General features: G+C 42.3%; 1 protein-coding gene across 2 annotated transcripts in view; it reads right to left on the bottom strand.

The window, feature by feature from the left end:
• Nucleotides 1–15,185, bottom strand: part of KCNN1 (potassium calcium-activated channel subfamily N member 1) — a 197,991-nt gene that overhangs the window by 19,293 nt on the left and 163,513 nt on the right. The window contains exons 7-8 of one of the 2 annotated variants that reach the window (XM_077253367.1): nt 12,709–12,836; nt 4,872–4,941 (exon numbers count right to left, since the gene is read on the bottom strand). In XM_077253367.1, the coding sequence (XP_077109482.1) occupies nt 4,872–4,941; nt 12,709–12,836 (198 nt within the window). The other variant, XM_077253376.1, reaches the window with a different exon arrangement.

Below are 15,185 nucleotides of genomic sequence, written 5' to 3'. Positions count from 1 at the left end.
TTTATTCTTGATGCTTATGAGTGACTTGCACAGTGCAGTGAACCCTCTGTATTTACTTTCATGCAGTCTTCTCTTCATGGTAGATTTGGATATTGATACGCCTACCTCCTGGAGAGTGCTGTTCACTTGGTTGGCTGTTGTGAAGGGGTTTCTCTTCACCATGGAGATTATTCTGCGATCATCCACCACTGTTGTCTTCCGTGGGAGCCCAGGTCTTTTTGCATTGATGAGTTCACCAGTGCTTTCTTTCTTTCTCAGGATGTACCAAACTGTAGATAATGCCACTCCTAATATTGTAGCAATTTCTCGGCTTGTTTTTTTCTGTTTTCACAGCTTAAGGATGGCTTGTTTCACCTGCACGGAGAGCTCCTTTGACCGCATGTTTACTTCACAGCAAAACCTTCCAAATGCAAGCACCACACCTCAAATCAACTCCAGGCCTTTTATCTGCTTAATTGAGAATGACATAACGAAGGGATTGCCCACACCTGTCCATGAAATAGCCTTGGAGTCAATTGTCCAATTACTTTTGGTCCCTTTAAAAACAGGGTGGCACATGTTAAGGAGCTGAAACTCCTAAACCCTTCATCCAATTTTAATGTGGATACCCTCAAATGAAAGCTGAAAGTCTGAACTTCAACTGCATCTGAATTGTTTTGTTTAAAATTCATTGTGGTAATGCCTATAACCAAAATTAGAAAAATGTTGTCTCTGTCCAAATATATATGGACTTAACTGTATACTGTTTTAGAGGTTTGCTATTGCTATTGACAGCTGCAGTATGCCAAATTCTTCATGCCTTTTTTTTGTTAAAATATTGTCATTGGCCTCAATGAGAAGAAAGGAATCTGCAAAGAACACAGCAAAGAAGAGTTTTCTTGTTGTTAACAAGCATTGTTTTTTTTTAAACATAATGGTAAAATATTTGTTCTCTTGACTACTGTAATGCTGGGGACACAACAATTGGTTCTAATACTTATTGGGTAACTAAGCACAAAACTGGTGTGTGACATATTTGTGTCTTATGTACTAGAGGAGCCTTTTTGGTTATCCAAACTCCAGGGCCTGGAAGCCAACGCTACTTGCTATACTTCCTACAGCAATGCTCTTGACTAGGGATTCAAAGGTAAATATAAGGCAAAAATGTGCTGCAAGGTTTTTGCACATTATTCCAATGCAGTAATTGAGAGGTTCTGTCACACCACTTCATAGCCTGTAATTGTAGGGGGTATGGTAAAATATGTTATTGCCTCTGCCTTTCCCTCTCGTCCCGGTGCCATTAGTTATTAGTGTATGTGTATAGATTAACATATGTTATTGCTACACGGTTTAGTGTATTACCACCCCTTATATAATAGTACTTCTACACAATCAAGTGTATTACCATGTATTGCTCTGCTAAATGTATATGTTTGCTATTTGGTATATCTGTTAGATAGGGAAAGTGTAGTACTAAAGTTTGCCCACAAGATGGAGTATCATCTTAGAATAGTGTACATAATACAGATGGTAGTTTCACATAGCTGGGAATTGGTTAGGCCAGGTTCACATTGCGTTAAAGCAGACTGTTCAACGCACAGCATTGACGGGCTGTGTTAACGCTATAGCAAACACGCCATCGCGTTATGGCTATAGCAAACACGCCATCGCGTTATGCTATACTGCTAGCGCAGATAATTCATCTGTGCTAGCGGTGACGGAGCCTCAGACGCTGCAGTCCGCGTCTGAGGCTCCGTCACTGAATGACGGCACATCGCTAGTGCATGCCGATTATGGCATGCGTTGGCGATGCGCCCAATAATAGGGGTTAATGGAAGCGTTAACGGACTGCGTTACACCGCGTTATGCCGCGGTGTAATGCAGTCCGTCTAACGGACTGCATTAACGCAATATGAACCCAGCTTTACTGTAGAAGGGGTTAGCTGCAGCTAAGGGAAGGAGTGTTTCCTGTATCTAGTTAGAAGTGTCTGAGCACCCAGACAGTCCACACGGGCTCTAGGCCCAGGACAGTATCAGCTGCCACCCAACGTTGGTTGTTTAAGAAGAGAGAGCCCAGCCATCCACAGCATTAGGTCAGAAAGAGCGGTGGCCAGCACAGCAGTAAGAAAGAAGGAAAGAAGACAGTACGTGGGCACAGGTAGTCCTAGAATGTGGCAGCTTATAGCTTGGGCAGATGTTCTCAGTACCGGGGTGAAGCGGTGGCTGGGGCAGGACCCAGAAGCAGTGAGATGGGAGTAGGACAGTGCTGGGACTTTACAGAACACAATACTGAAGGGCAGGTCACTCGCCAGGTGGCAACTAGCTTTGGAGATGGAGATTCTCTTGTCTGGGGCGAAACAGACTGAGAAAGTCTTAACCGTGGCAGAGCTGAATTGGGAGGACACTGAGGACCCGAACAGAACGGTCTGACCCGGGTATGTGTTATGTGAAAGGAAGGAAGCTGCAGAGAGCAGAGGAAATCTGTAATGCTGATTCTGATGTAATTCCTGTGAAGAGTCTGGAAAGGACTGTGTCTCAATCTTTGTGGCATCCACTGATGGGAACCTGCAGCGAAGCAGAGGTGGCCCTGACGGTGCAGAGAATGGAGCCACAGGTACACAGAGTAATGGACGATGTTATCATGTATTGGGAGACCTGGGTACTGATGTACCAGAGTGTTTGGCCATGACTACACCCCTGGGCCAGACCCTTAAATAATCATGCCCTAATGTATAGTATCATTGGACGCATCATGTCAATAAGATATTAAAAGGCATCTCACCCCCAAAAAAGAACATTTATTCCAGCTAAATACACTTATGGTGCTGTATATCCACAGCATACTGATCTAAGCATATGGAGTTGAATTAAAATAAACAAAAGTTAATTTACGGTAAACTTTTAGTGTGACATACAGTTTTCTTTGCCTTCACTTAATCTTTGACAGTCTTAGTCTGGGTTTAAAGAAGCTGTCCAGTGAAAACAAGTTATGTTATGGACAGGTGGGCTTCGGCCGCTGGGACCCAAACCGATTGACAGAATGTGGAATATTTATTCCGTTAGACTGGACCACTGCTCCATTCATTCTCTATAAGGCTGCCGAGCACCGCAATCAGATTTTTCCAGCACCTTCATAGAAAATGAATGGAGCGGCGTCTAGGAATCCAACCCGCCGTTCCATTTTGTAATGCATAAAAACTGAACTACAGAGACTGGGCACCATATTGTGTAACCAACTAGGAAGAGAAATTACCATCTTTTATGCTTATTGAAGCCATTTTCTAGCAGTAAGATAGATTAAATTGCTATGATTAACTTCTAAGGAAGTCAGAAAAAGGGAGTAAGAACATTCAGAAAGGAGGAGAGAAACAACGTATAATGAAGGGTGACATTTATGTCTGCTATTTCATGGCCCAGAAACTTAAATTGCACTTATCAATATAGTTTTTCTTTTTCATAAATCAATAGCTCATGTGAATATAACATTGCCACACTTTCTAGTAAACTGGGGTCCAATTTTCCTTGGCTGCTGGCTCTCTGGAAATGTCCTGAAACCTTCTCAGTCTCTGCAGTAATATATGAGTATTGCATTGAAAAAAGGGAGTAGGTGAGAGGAGGGGGATGCTGCTGCAGTTTTTCTCTCTTTGTGTCTGAGGCTGTCAGAGAGATGTCAGAAACATGTCTGCCTTGCTGACAGTTCTGAGCACCAAGATGTTTCTTCCCATCAAATTGACATTGAGTAGGAGGATAAGCACACTCAATAGGCATGCAAAGAGAAGGGACAACCCTAAAATAGGTCAGCCCAGGGGCGGACACAGACAGAAGAGGACCCTTGTGGAAGAATAGTTTTTGGCCCTTTGCAGTAAAACAGCTCATCATAATGCACAATTCCACCTGGAACCCTTACGTCTTGGCCCCTTTGTGGCCGAACAGGTTACACCAATGATATGTTTGTCCCTGGGTTAGCGACAGAATTTCTATCTGCATTACATCTTAAGCATGTCTAAGGCTCGCAAAAGAATGTTTGTGGTCTGTTTTAGTTAAAATAGGTAGGATTCAGCATTGGAAACTTCTGGAGAACAAAGGGCCGATATCCCATAAGGCCGGTTTCACACGTCAGTGGCTCCGGTACGTGAGGTGACAGTTTCCTCACGTACCGGAGCCACTGACACACGTAGACACATTAAAATCAATGCATCTGTGCAGATGTCATTGATTTTTTGCGGACCGTGTCTCCGTGTGCCAAACACGGAGACATGTCAGTGTTCGTGGGAGTGCACGTATTTAACGGACCCATTAAAGTCAATGGGTCCATGTAAAACACGTACCGCACACGGACGTTCTCCGTGTGCCGTGCAGGAGACAGCGCTCCAGTAAGCGCTGTCCCCCCCACATGGTGCTGAAGCCGCGATTCATATCTTCTGTGCAGCAGCGTTTGCTGTAAAGAAGATATGAATAATCCATGTTTTTAGTGGTATTTCGTGTTTAAAATAAAGCTCCATGTCCCCACCCCCTGTGCGCCCCCCCGCTGTTCTGAAAATACTCACCCGGCTCCCTCGTTGGCTGTCACTGCTTCCTGTCCTGGCCGCACCTTCTACTGTATGCGGTCACGTGGGGCCGCCGATTACAGTCATGAATATGCGGCTCCACCTCCCTTAGGGGTAGAGCCTCATATTCATTACTGTAAATGAGCGGCCCCACGAGACCGCATACAGTAGAAACTGCAGCCAGGACAGGAAGCAGCGACAGCCAATGAGATAGATCTTGTAATAAAGTAGGGAAGGACTCCACCGACTGGCCATGTTAGTGCATTGCAGGTATTAGCACAATTCTTGAGCATGATGTACTGTGATGATGAAGAAATAACTTCTGATCACATAAGTAAAGCTCACCTTTGCTAAATCCACCAAAGTGTTGGCTTGATCATTGAGCTTTCTCTGCTCCATTTTCACACTGCGTAACCTGAAAGTAACAAAGCAGTTAGATTCCTATGGCAAACGCACCTCCCAAACAGCCAGTCACATGACACATGCAAAGCAACCAATATCTTTCCTTACCCCCAAAATTGAAGCTGTAGAAATAAAAAGTTATCCCTTGCAGCACATAGGTGTTTGTAAAAGGTAGGATGATTCAGTGCTGTTAGGGTCCTTCATGTATTAGATCATGCAAAGTTAATTGAAAATGAGCGAACAAAAAAAGGTACAATTGTCGTAGCATTACGCAGGACCTATCCATGTGAAATAGGCCTGTATACTGCTGCCAAACTTGGAATGGGATAGAGACTGGAAGTATGCTAAGCATCTTTGCATGCGTCAGTATGAATTACCCTCTTCATCATCATCATCATCATCATCATCGCTTCTGGTAGAAAGCAAAAGTTTAAGTCAAACTGCAGCAGCCACACTGCAACCGTTCCTTAAGGTTGGTATGCTACTTCCTATCATGACAAAGATTCATTTTAAACCATGTTGCCTAATTAACATCAGTATTAAAGATGAAATAAGGTTTACCACTTTGGTTTACCATGAAAAAGTTGTATTTATTTCCAAATATGATAAAAATGTGACAGAAGAGGATTTCTTGCTCCTTGTATGTGCACCATGCTAATTTTAGGACATACATGGTGTAAAAGTCGTGGTTGCAGATTGTGAGACCGCGGGATAGTGGGCTGCCGTCACACCAGAGCGAATTTCATGCGGATATACGTCCTCAGACGCACAGTCAGCTAAAATATATTGCGGCGGAGAGACTGACCGACACCCTGCACTGTGATACAAGCTGCTGGCCAATCAGAGGCTGGCAACAGACATCGGCTTGCCCATGGCAGGCGGCAAATGGCAGTGACATCATGTGTTGCCTTGCAGTTGTGCCGACATCATCTGCCAGATATTGTGCTGGCTAGAGGAGGACACCGCAAGTCATGGAAGCGGGAGAAGTTAACAATAAGAAAAATAATATGTTTGTTTCTTTTAAAAATGTGCTGGAAAGACTGAAAGAGACCCAGGATGAAGGGCAGTATACTAGGTAGGGTCCAGGATGGGGGTTGTTATTCCAGGAAAGGGCCCAGGAATGGGGTGCATTGTGCAAGGATGGGGGACATTATGTCAGGAAGGGGGCACAGGATGGGGGACATTGTATTAGGAGAGGGACCAGGATTGGGGGGCATTATTACTGGAAGGGCACAGGATGGAGGACATTATTACCGTAAGGGGCCAGGAGGGGACATTATTATTAGAAGTTGCCTAGGATGGAGGACATTGTCATAGGAAGGGGCCCAGTATGGGGGACATTATTAAATTAAGGGCCAAGGATGGGGACATTTTTATATCCTGGGGAACATTATACTAGGATAGGGCCAAGGATAGGGGACATTTTATAGCTTGACATTTTATAGCTTTGGGCCCAGGATAGAGAAGCATTATTACTGGAAGGGCCCAGGACAGAGGGAAATACTGGTTGGGACCCAGGATGGGGAACATTTTTGTGGAAGGAGCCCAGGAAGTGGGACATCATTACAGGAAGGGGCAGAGGTCTCTATAGGCTCTAGAACGCTACAAGGGCTAATACATCTGATCAACATGCAGCTGGGGACTCAGATCCAAAATTTGCATGGGGGCCCATCGGACTCTAGTTACACCACTGTTCACATTCTATTATGCTATAGGGAAACAGCCAAGTGCTTTTGCTGATAGTTGGGGTCTGACCAATGGATTTGCCATAAAAGTTACCTATCAGAAATTTGTTTTAATAAAGTGCAGGGCAGGAGGCTGCCTGGCAAACATCGTTAACATCGTTTCTCTCTGGACATAATTAAAATGGTCTTATTATTCATAGTGGATCATTGAAATTTAAACATAAATTAGAGAATCCACCATCATTTATTTAGTGAGTAACTTTGGTGGAGTTCTGATAATAATTGAAATGGTTATTTTTTATCTTCACTTTTATTTCTATTGCAGTGGCGGACACAGTTGCATGTGTATGGGAGACAAGGGGCACAAATTTTGGTTATAACTGGGTTACTGCTTCATTTCAAGGGGTCACTTCATAGTCTTAGCGGTCTTCTTTGGATAGGTGATAACTATTAATGCTGGGAATAACGCTTTCCATGTCTTGAGTAAAAGTGTGCTGAGCAGGCGAGATTTAATATACAGTAAACTTTATTAGGAGATGACCTAAAAGTGCAGATTCTGTAAGTAACTCCGTGTAATCTATGCAATGTGTCTTTAGGTTCTCTCAGGCGGCATGGTTATAAAACATCAGAATCATCACAGAAAGCAGCATGCTCAATGCTTTGAAAAAGAAAATAAAGAGAACAGCCAGGTTTTCTCATTCGTTGAATGAATGAAAAACCACAAGATTTTAGAAATGGAGACCACAACTTTGCAGTTATTTAAATTCCCATGCAGGCAAGCACCAATACATCTGGAGAGGTTACTCATTGGAGACGTGGAGGGATATGGAGTGAGGAACTTACTTCTGAGCTCTGGTAGGGGATGATTTAGCAAAACAAAGACAAAACACAACATAATTCTTTTGTTGTTGCTGTTAACAAATAGGACACTAAACAAACAATACAAGACTTACAACTATTTTACAGGACTAGGGAATACACTGTTGAAAACAAACCAGATGGTATATATAGACTTGGGACAGTCTTGACTTTTTAAATATACTTAAATTGCATATAGGGGTATTTTCAAGTCTGGAAGGAATCCCCTATCCACGGGTTAAGGGATAACTTCACGTTCGCAGCGGTCCGACTGATAGGACCCCCAATGATCACAAGAACTAGGGCTTTGAAGAGCCTTGTGTGAATGAAGCAGTGGCTAATCATGAGCTGTGCCACTCATTCATTCTTAATGGGACTTCCAGAGATATCCAAGCGCTGCGCTCGTCTGGTCATCTGCATGCCCAACTTAGATAACTTACAAACTGAGAATACCCTTTCAAAGAACCATTCCATGGTTGTTGTTTTTTTTATTACAGCGCTGGAGTGGTTCTTCTAATCTAAGTTCCCTGCATCTAGTCTTATACTCGCCAGTTGCCGTCTTCATCTTTTATCGGTGCTGTGTCAGTCTGTCTCCAGCAGTTTGTGACCTAATTGATCATTCCAGTGCTTGCTAGGTGGTCCAGAAGTCACTACTCAATGTAAGTCTATGAGAGCCAGAACAAGGCCAGAACGGGGTTCTCATAGACTTACACCGAGAACTTGTGACCGTTACCTCTGACTTCTGGTCAGTAAGACGTTGTGGTCACAAGATGGTGGTCCGGGACTGGAAAGTATAAGACTAGAGCCAGGGAACTTAAATTAGTGGCACCACTCCAGTACTCAAATAAAACAAAACAAGACACTGGAGTGGTGCTTTAAGCCATGTTCATCTTTTGTGTGGCAAAAAAACCCCCACAACAAACCCTTTTTAGTATGCAAAATGTCAGTCAAGGGCTATAAATGTCATGTAGATTAGTCAGAGCTGCGATTACAAAGCACACAGACATACAGAGTCTCTGTGGCCTAACACTATAAAGCCGTAGACGTAAAATGTACCACTGTTTGGTGGTGTATTACGGAGCTAGAGCTCACCGCAATAATACCTCCATAATACAACATCTTCTGGAACATGAAACAATAACAGGTATGATGTCAGAGGCAAAAGGAGCTACAATAAGGCCTGGTAGTTTTCCAAGGGTGGTGTATCATGGCACTGTACAGCTTTGAGGCTGTAAGGAGCTATAAAACAAACATATGCACGAGCCCTTAAGATCTGGCCACTGCAGTTTATGCAATGGCAGAAGAACATGGCAGGAATAAAAGCAAACAAAAACACCATGTGTGAACTTGGTCTAAGAATGCGAATCTTATGTCAAAAACTCATTAAGAGCCAAGAACTTCATCTAATTTCATCCTAGTTATTGAGGTTTGACACTGTAGCTTCAACTGCATGAATTGTGTGCCTCCTTTGATTTATAAAGCGCTACGGAACATATTGTCACTATAGACGTAAAATTATTAATTTATAATAAAAGCTCTTCTTCTAACCCTTATTATTATTATGTTTAACCTCCACGTATATGTTTCTACATTTTTTTAGTACTATAAAGGCAGCGATATTAAAACTGTTGAGAAGGAAAGGTGTCTTTGTTTCACATAGCAGCCAATCACAGTGCAGCTTTCATTTTTCAAGAAGAGAAAGTAAAAAGAAAATTGAGCTGTGATTGGTTGCTGAGGGCGACATAAACAGTTTTTCTTGAAAAATAGGTTTGTTATATACAGTTTAGCGCAGTATTATTATACTTATTCACAGAGGTCAAGTGAATGATCGTCATCTCTGTGCGGCACTTATTTTTTAAATTGGGGGCTAAGTTGTACTGATCCTGTGGTGATAACCTTTGCTTACAACTGCTCATCTTTTTTATCGTTTCCTGTTTCATCTGCCACCTACTTGTTTTTTATTTCTCCTTGGTGATTTTTTGTGCGTTTCCATGGAAGCCATTTCAAGAATTAGCTAAGCAAATCTTATATTCATTTTGACCATAATTTTCAAAATCTATTTATTCAGAGTATGTCTCGCCATAGCTTTGCTAACACACAAATAAATGTGTTGTGTAGAAAAAAAAATAATCTTCAAACATGATTCATTAAAGGGGTATTCCAATGTTAGTTACTTTTTGGCATATCCACATAATTGGGGAAAATAAGTATTTGAGCCCTTGCTGATTTTGTAAGTTTGCACACTGACAAAGACATGAACAGTCTATAAGGGTAGGTTAATTTTAACATTAAGAGACAGAATATCAAAAATAAAATCCAGAAAATCACATTGTATAAATTATATAAATGTATTTGCATTTTGCAGTGAGAAATAAGTTTTTGATCCCTCTGGCAAACAAGACTTAATACTTGGTGGCAAAACCCTTGTTGGCAAGCACAGCAGTCAGATGTTTTTGTAGTTGATGATGAGGCTTGCGCACATGTCAGGAGGAATTTTGGTCCACTCCTCTTTGCAGATCATCTCTAAATCATTAGAATTTTGAGGCTGTCGCTTGGCAACTTGGAGCTTCAACTCCCTCCATAAGTTTTCTATGGGATTAAGGTCTGGAGACTGGCTAGGCCACTCCATTACCCCAATGTGCTTCTTTTTGAACCACTCCTTTGTTGCCTTGGCTGTATGTTTTGAGTCATTGTCTTGCTGGAAGACCCAGCCACGACCCATTTTTAATGTCCTGGCGGAGGGAAGGAGGTTGTCACTCAGGATTTTACGGTACATGGCTCCATCCATTCTCCCATTGATGCGGTGAAGTAGTCATGTGCCCTTAGCAGAGAAACACCCCCAAAACATAATGTTTCCACCTCCATGCTTGACAGTGAGGACAGTGTTCTTTTGGTCATACACAGCATTTCCCTTCCTCCAAACACGACGAGTTGAGTTAATGCCAAAGACCTCAATTTTTGTCTCATTTGACTACAGCACCTTCTCCCAATCACTCACAGAATCATCCAGGTGTTCACTGGCAAACTTCAGATGAGCCTGCACATGTACCTTCTTGAGCAGGAGGACCTTGCGGGCACTGCAGGATTTTAAACCTTTATGGCGTAATGTGTTACAAATGGTTTTCTTTTTGATTGTGGTCCCAGCTGCCTTGAGATCATTAACAAGTTCCCCCCATGTAGTTTTAGGCTGATCTCTCACCTTCCTCACGATCAAGGATACCCCATGAGGCAAGATTTTGCATGGTGCCACAGATCGATGTCGATTGACAGTCATTTTGTATTTCTTCCATTTTCTTACTATTGCACCAACAGTTGTCTCCTTCTCATCCAGTGTCTTACTTATGGTTTTGTAGCCCATTCCAGCTTTGTGCAGGTCTATGATCTTGTCCCTGACATTCTTATAAAGCTCTTTGGTCTTGCCCATGTTGTAGAGGTTAGAGTCTGACTGATTAATTGAGTCTGTGGAGAGGAGTCTTTTATAAAGGTGACTATGTAAGACAGCTGTCTTTAATACAGGTAACGAGTTGATTAGGAGCGTCTAACTGGTCTGTAGGAGCCAGAACTCTTAATGGTTGGTAGAGGATCAAACACTTATGTCTCACTGCAAAATGCAAATAAATGTATATAATTTATACAATGTGATTTTTTGGATTTTATTTTTGATATTCTATCTCTCAATGTTAAAATTAACCTACTCTTAAAATTATAGACTGTTCATGTCTTTGTCAGTGGGCAAACTTACAAAATCAGCAAGGGATCAAATACTTATTTCCCCCACTTTATGTGGATATGCCAAAAAATAACTAACATTGGAATACGCCTTTAATGAATCATGTTTGAAGATTAATTTTTTTTCTACACAACACATTTATTTGTGTATTAGCAAAGCTGAAACCTATTTTCTTTTCAATGAAGGAACAAAATTAACTTTTGCACTAGAAGCGCGGGCGTTACTACTGGGATTGAAGAGGTCACCACTGTGACCAAGCTCGGTGGGTGAGGGTCTCTCCAATGCCAGCAAATACTTCAGCTGGATGTGCATCCTCAGACATACATTTAGCTGAAGTGTATTGTGGTTCAGAGACCCGTTGGGTCCATGGGTGGCAATATGCGCTGCAAGCCAATCAGAGGTCAGCAGCTGATGTCGGCATACACCTGCCAATCACCCGCAGCATCACTGGTTCAAGTTGGTCAGGAGGTAGAGCCAAATTAGTCTCCTCTTTGGCTATGATCACAGGTTGGATCTGAGGAAAAATATACTTGGCTGCAATTGTGCAGCCAAGCTCTGATACATGCTGTCCACAAGGCAGCACAAATTAAGTGCCAGGTTCCTTTTAAAAAATTAACAAAGGGGATACTTACTGTGTAATCCACTCCTATGCCGTGTCCACCAATGTTTTCTCACTGGTCACCGTGATTGGATACGCACTAATTACACCTGCCTTTAATGCTAGTGACAGCGCTGCATCTCTATGCGATGAGCTCCAGTGCTGTCTCCTACATGCTGTGTCATTCACTGCTAACCAGCAGCCGGCCCACTGATTTGTGGTGAAATCTATATATATTGTATAGGTTCTTCTTGTTCTCATGGCATCTAATATGTTTCCATGTCCAATAAATTTAAGGTAAAATCAGATGAATGGTTGCCAGATCTCAACCTATCTGCTACTGAATTCCTTTTATAGATTTTCTTCTAGTAGCTAGGACTGGGTCCCACTAAGCAGGTAACACTGGTTAGGTCACCTCTAGTACTCGATTCCTGTAGGTATGCTGGAACCAGAAAATAATGAATGGCCCAGTGCCAATGCTTTCTTTTCATGGCCTGCAGTTTGGCTGTGTGTAATATCGGTCTGACCTTGTCTTCATTTACAGCAGAGATGGACATTGGTGTTATCTCCGGCAACCAGTCAAATGTTGGCTAATATTTTCTGATTTACTTATTCTGTCTACATTTTTCTAAAGATGGTTGTGCTAATACATAATGTATATTTAGAGGAAAATGGTCAGATAATCTGAATCTGCTTGGCATTGCCAAAAGGTAATTAATTGATGAAGTCATCAGTCATATTGTGCACAGAGTTATTACCCATATGTTAGGTGAATCCAGATTGTAATACCTCAGTTTTTTCTTTTGTTCCTATTAGTATATCTTCTATTTTCCCTATCTGGTACCCTGATCACCTTTGTCTCCCCTTGACTGACCTTTACTTCTTTCTTTCCCTTCTAGTCTCACTTACAGGTGAATTGCTTGGAGGAACTTGCGTTGATGTTTGCGTACTTTAGCATGGTCGATTTTTCTCACAAGTTTTGTGTGTTTGTAAATGAGCCACGTTTCCCTGAGCACGTTGGCAGCTGCATTTTTCACCTAGAAAATAAATAAATAAAAAAAGTCAAAAACTTAAAATGACTGGTGTGCTACAGTACAGAACAGTGAGGAGGGGACTGGAGGAAAGTGATAATGTGGAGGGACACTGGATGGTGATAAGGTGACTATAAATTCACGACACCTAACCACATCCTTCAGTCTTTCCTTCATTCCTTCCTATGATGCCATGTTACAATGATACTAGTTTCTACATGTGCATTATGCTTATACTTATTGCACTGCACAATTTATGAAATAACCAGTTCATCAATAGCAATTTATGAAGCCCAGATGACTCAATGTGTTTTGTCATTAAAGACCAAAATACATTTGAGAGAAAAGCTCTCTTGCCGCACACAAAAAAAGAAGCAAAAAAGAAACAAACAAAAAATGCTCCAATGTTGATTTCTGATAATGGCGCCCATACACATTAGATTACATTTGTACAATCAATTATTAGCTGGTTTAGTGAAGCAGATGATTGACTAATTGACCGACAAATGCTTGGATCAACCAATGAATGCACTTAATCATTCAAAACAGGGATGGGGCATGTTGGACTTTTTCTGCCGATGATCAGCACTGGCTGCCTCATCAACTAAAAGAATCTAGTATTGGCTGATGCAGTGTGGGATATATTTTGGGCCACTGACGTTGGCCCATTTTCATATAATGTATATGCGGGCTTTAACCAAGAAAATGGCATGTGAGCAGCCCCTAGGGTATGTGCCCACGAAGTGGAATAGCAGCGTTATGGATGCAGCATGTCAATTATCTGCAGCAGAGACACTGCAGAGTATCACCCACAGCCATTCACTGGATGCGGTAAATCTGCATGGTTCAATGAACACATGCGGATTTACCTGCTTGACTAGAACGCAGCATTTTGGATGCAGCGAAAATACGCCATTGCCCACACGAAATGACTTCACAGCAGTAGAGACCGGACCAGGTGTTTGCTGTGTCACTCCAATCCATAGTACTCTATTACAGGGCACTATGGAAGCTATTATGTGAGCATTAAGGCTATTATCAGATGGGAATTGTAGTTGTTATGCGGACCCTGACTAGGAACATATGGGCACTATGGCTGCTAGTATATTGACCAGAGGGATAACAAACTAATCAGTGATTCATCTGCATTCATCTTATACCCTACCCGATGCTTTTACATAAGCACTACAGTTGGTACAACAGTTATCATACACTACTGTATATCTCATACGATATGTAATATTTATTCTTTTTGGCATTATTACAGGTATGCACTTAGTAGTAAAAACATCAATGGACGAGGCAGTACACTTCAACGGAAAAAAACCTAATCATTCTTTTCCTCTTCTGAGTGTGTTAGGATTCTGATGTGGTAGACAGTCAGTGAGAAATGAGGACAAGTAATGGGACTATTGGGGCCTTTTTGGCATAATATGAGCGCTGTAGGGGAATTGTATGCATTAACGGTAATGTCACACACAGTGCCATGCAGTCTTAAACTAGCCCTGGCCAAGTACAAATGTAAGTGATATACACTCACCGGCCACTTTATTAGGTACACCTGTCCAACTTCTTGTTAACACTTAATTTCTAATCAGCCAATCACATGGCGGCAACTCAGTGCATTTAGGCATGTAGACATGGTCAAGACAATCTCCTGCAGTTCAAACCGAGCATTAGTATGGGGAAGAAAGGTGATTTGAGTGCCTTTGAACGTGGCATGGTTGTTGGTGCCAGAAGGGCTGGTCTGAGTATTTCAGAAACTGCTGATCTACTGGGATTTTCACGCACAACCATCTCTAGGGTTTACAGAGAATGGTCCGAAAAAGAAAAAAAATCCAGTGAGCGGCAGTTCTGTGGGCGGAAATGCCTTGTTGATGCCAGAGGTCAGAGGAGAATGGGCAGACTGGTTCGAGCTGATAGAAAGGCAACAGTGACTCAAATCGCCACCCGTTACAACCAAGGTAGGCCTAAGAGCATCTCTGAATGCACAGTGCGTCGAACTTTGAGACAGATGGGCTACAGCAGCAGAAGACCACACCGGGTACCACTCCTTTCAGCTAAGAACAGGAAACTGAGGCTACAATTTGTACAAGCTCATCGAAATTGGACAGTAGAAGATTGGAAAAACGTTGCTTGGTCTGATGAGTCTCGATTTCTGCTGCGACATTCGGATGGTAGGGTCAGAATTTGGCGTAAACAACATGAAAGCATGGATCCATCCTGCCTTGTATGGAGCATCTTTGGGATGTGCAGCCGACAAATCTGCGGCAACTGTGTGATGCCATCATGTCAATATGGACCAAAATCTCTGAGGAATGCTTCCAGCACCTTGTTGAATCTATGCCACGAAGA

This window comes from Ranitomeya variabilis, chromosome 1 (assembly GCF_051348905.1).
Source record: "Ranitomeya variabilis isolate aRanVar5 chromosome 1, aRanVar5.hap1, whole genome shotgun sequence".
NCBI lineage: Eukaryota > Metazoa > Chordata > Amphibia > Anura > Dendrobatidae > Ranitomeya > Ranitomeya variabilis.
Note: the sequence above shows the minus strand (reverse complement) of the source record. Positions and strands in the feature narration are given on the sequence as shown.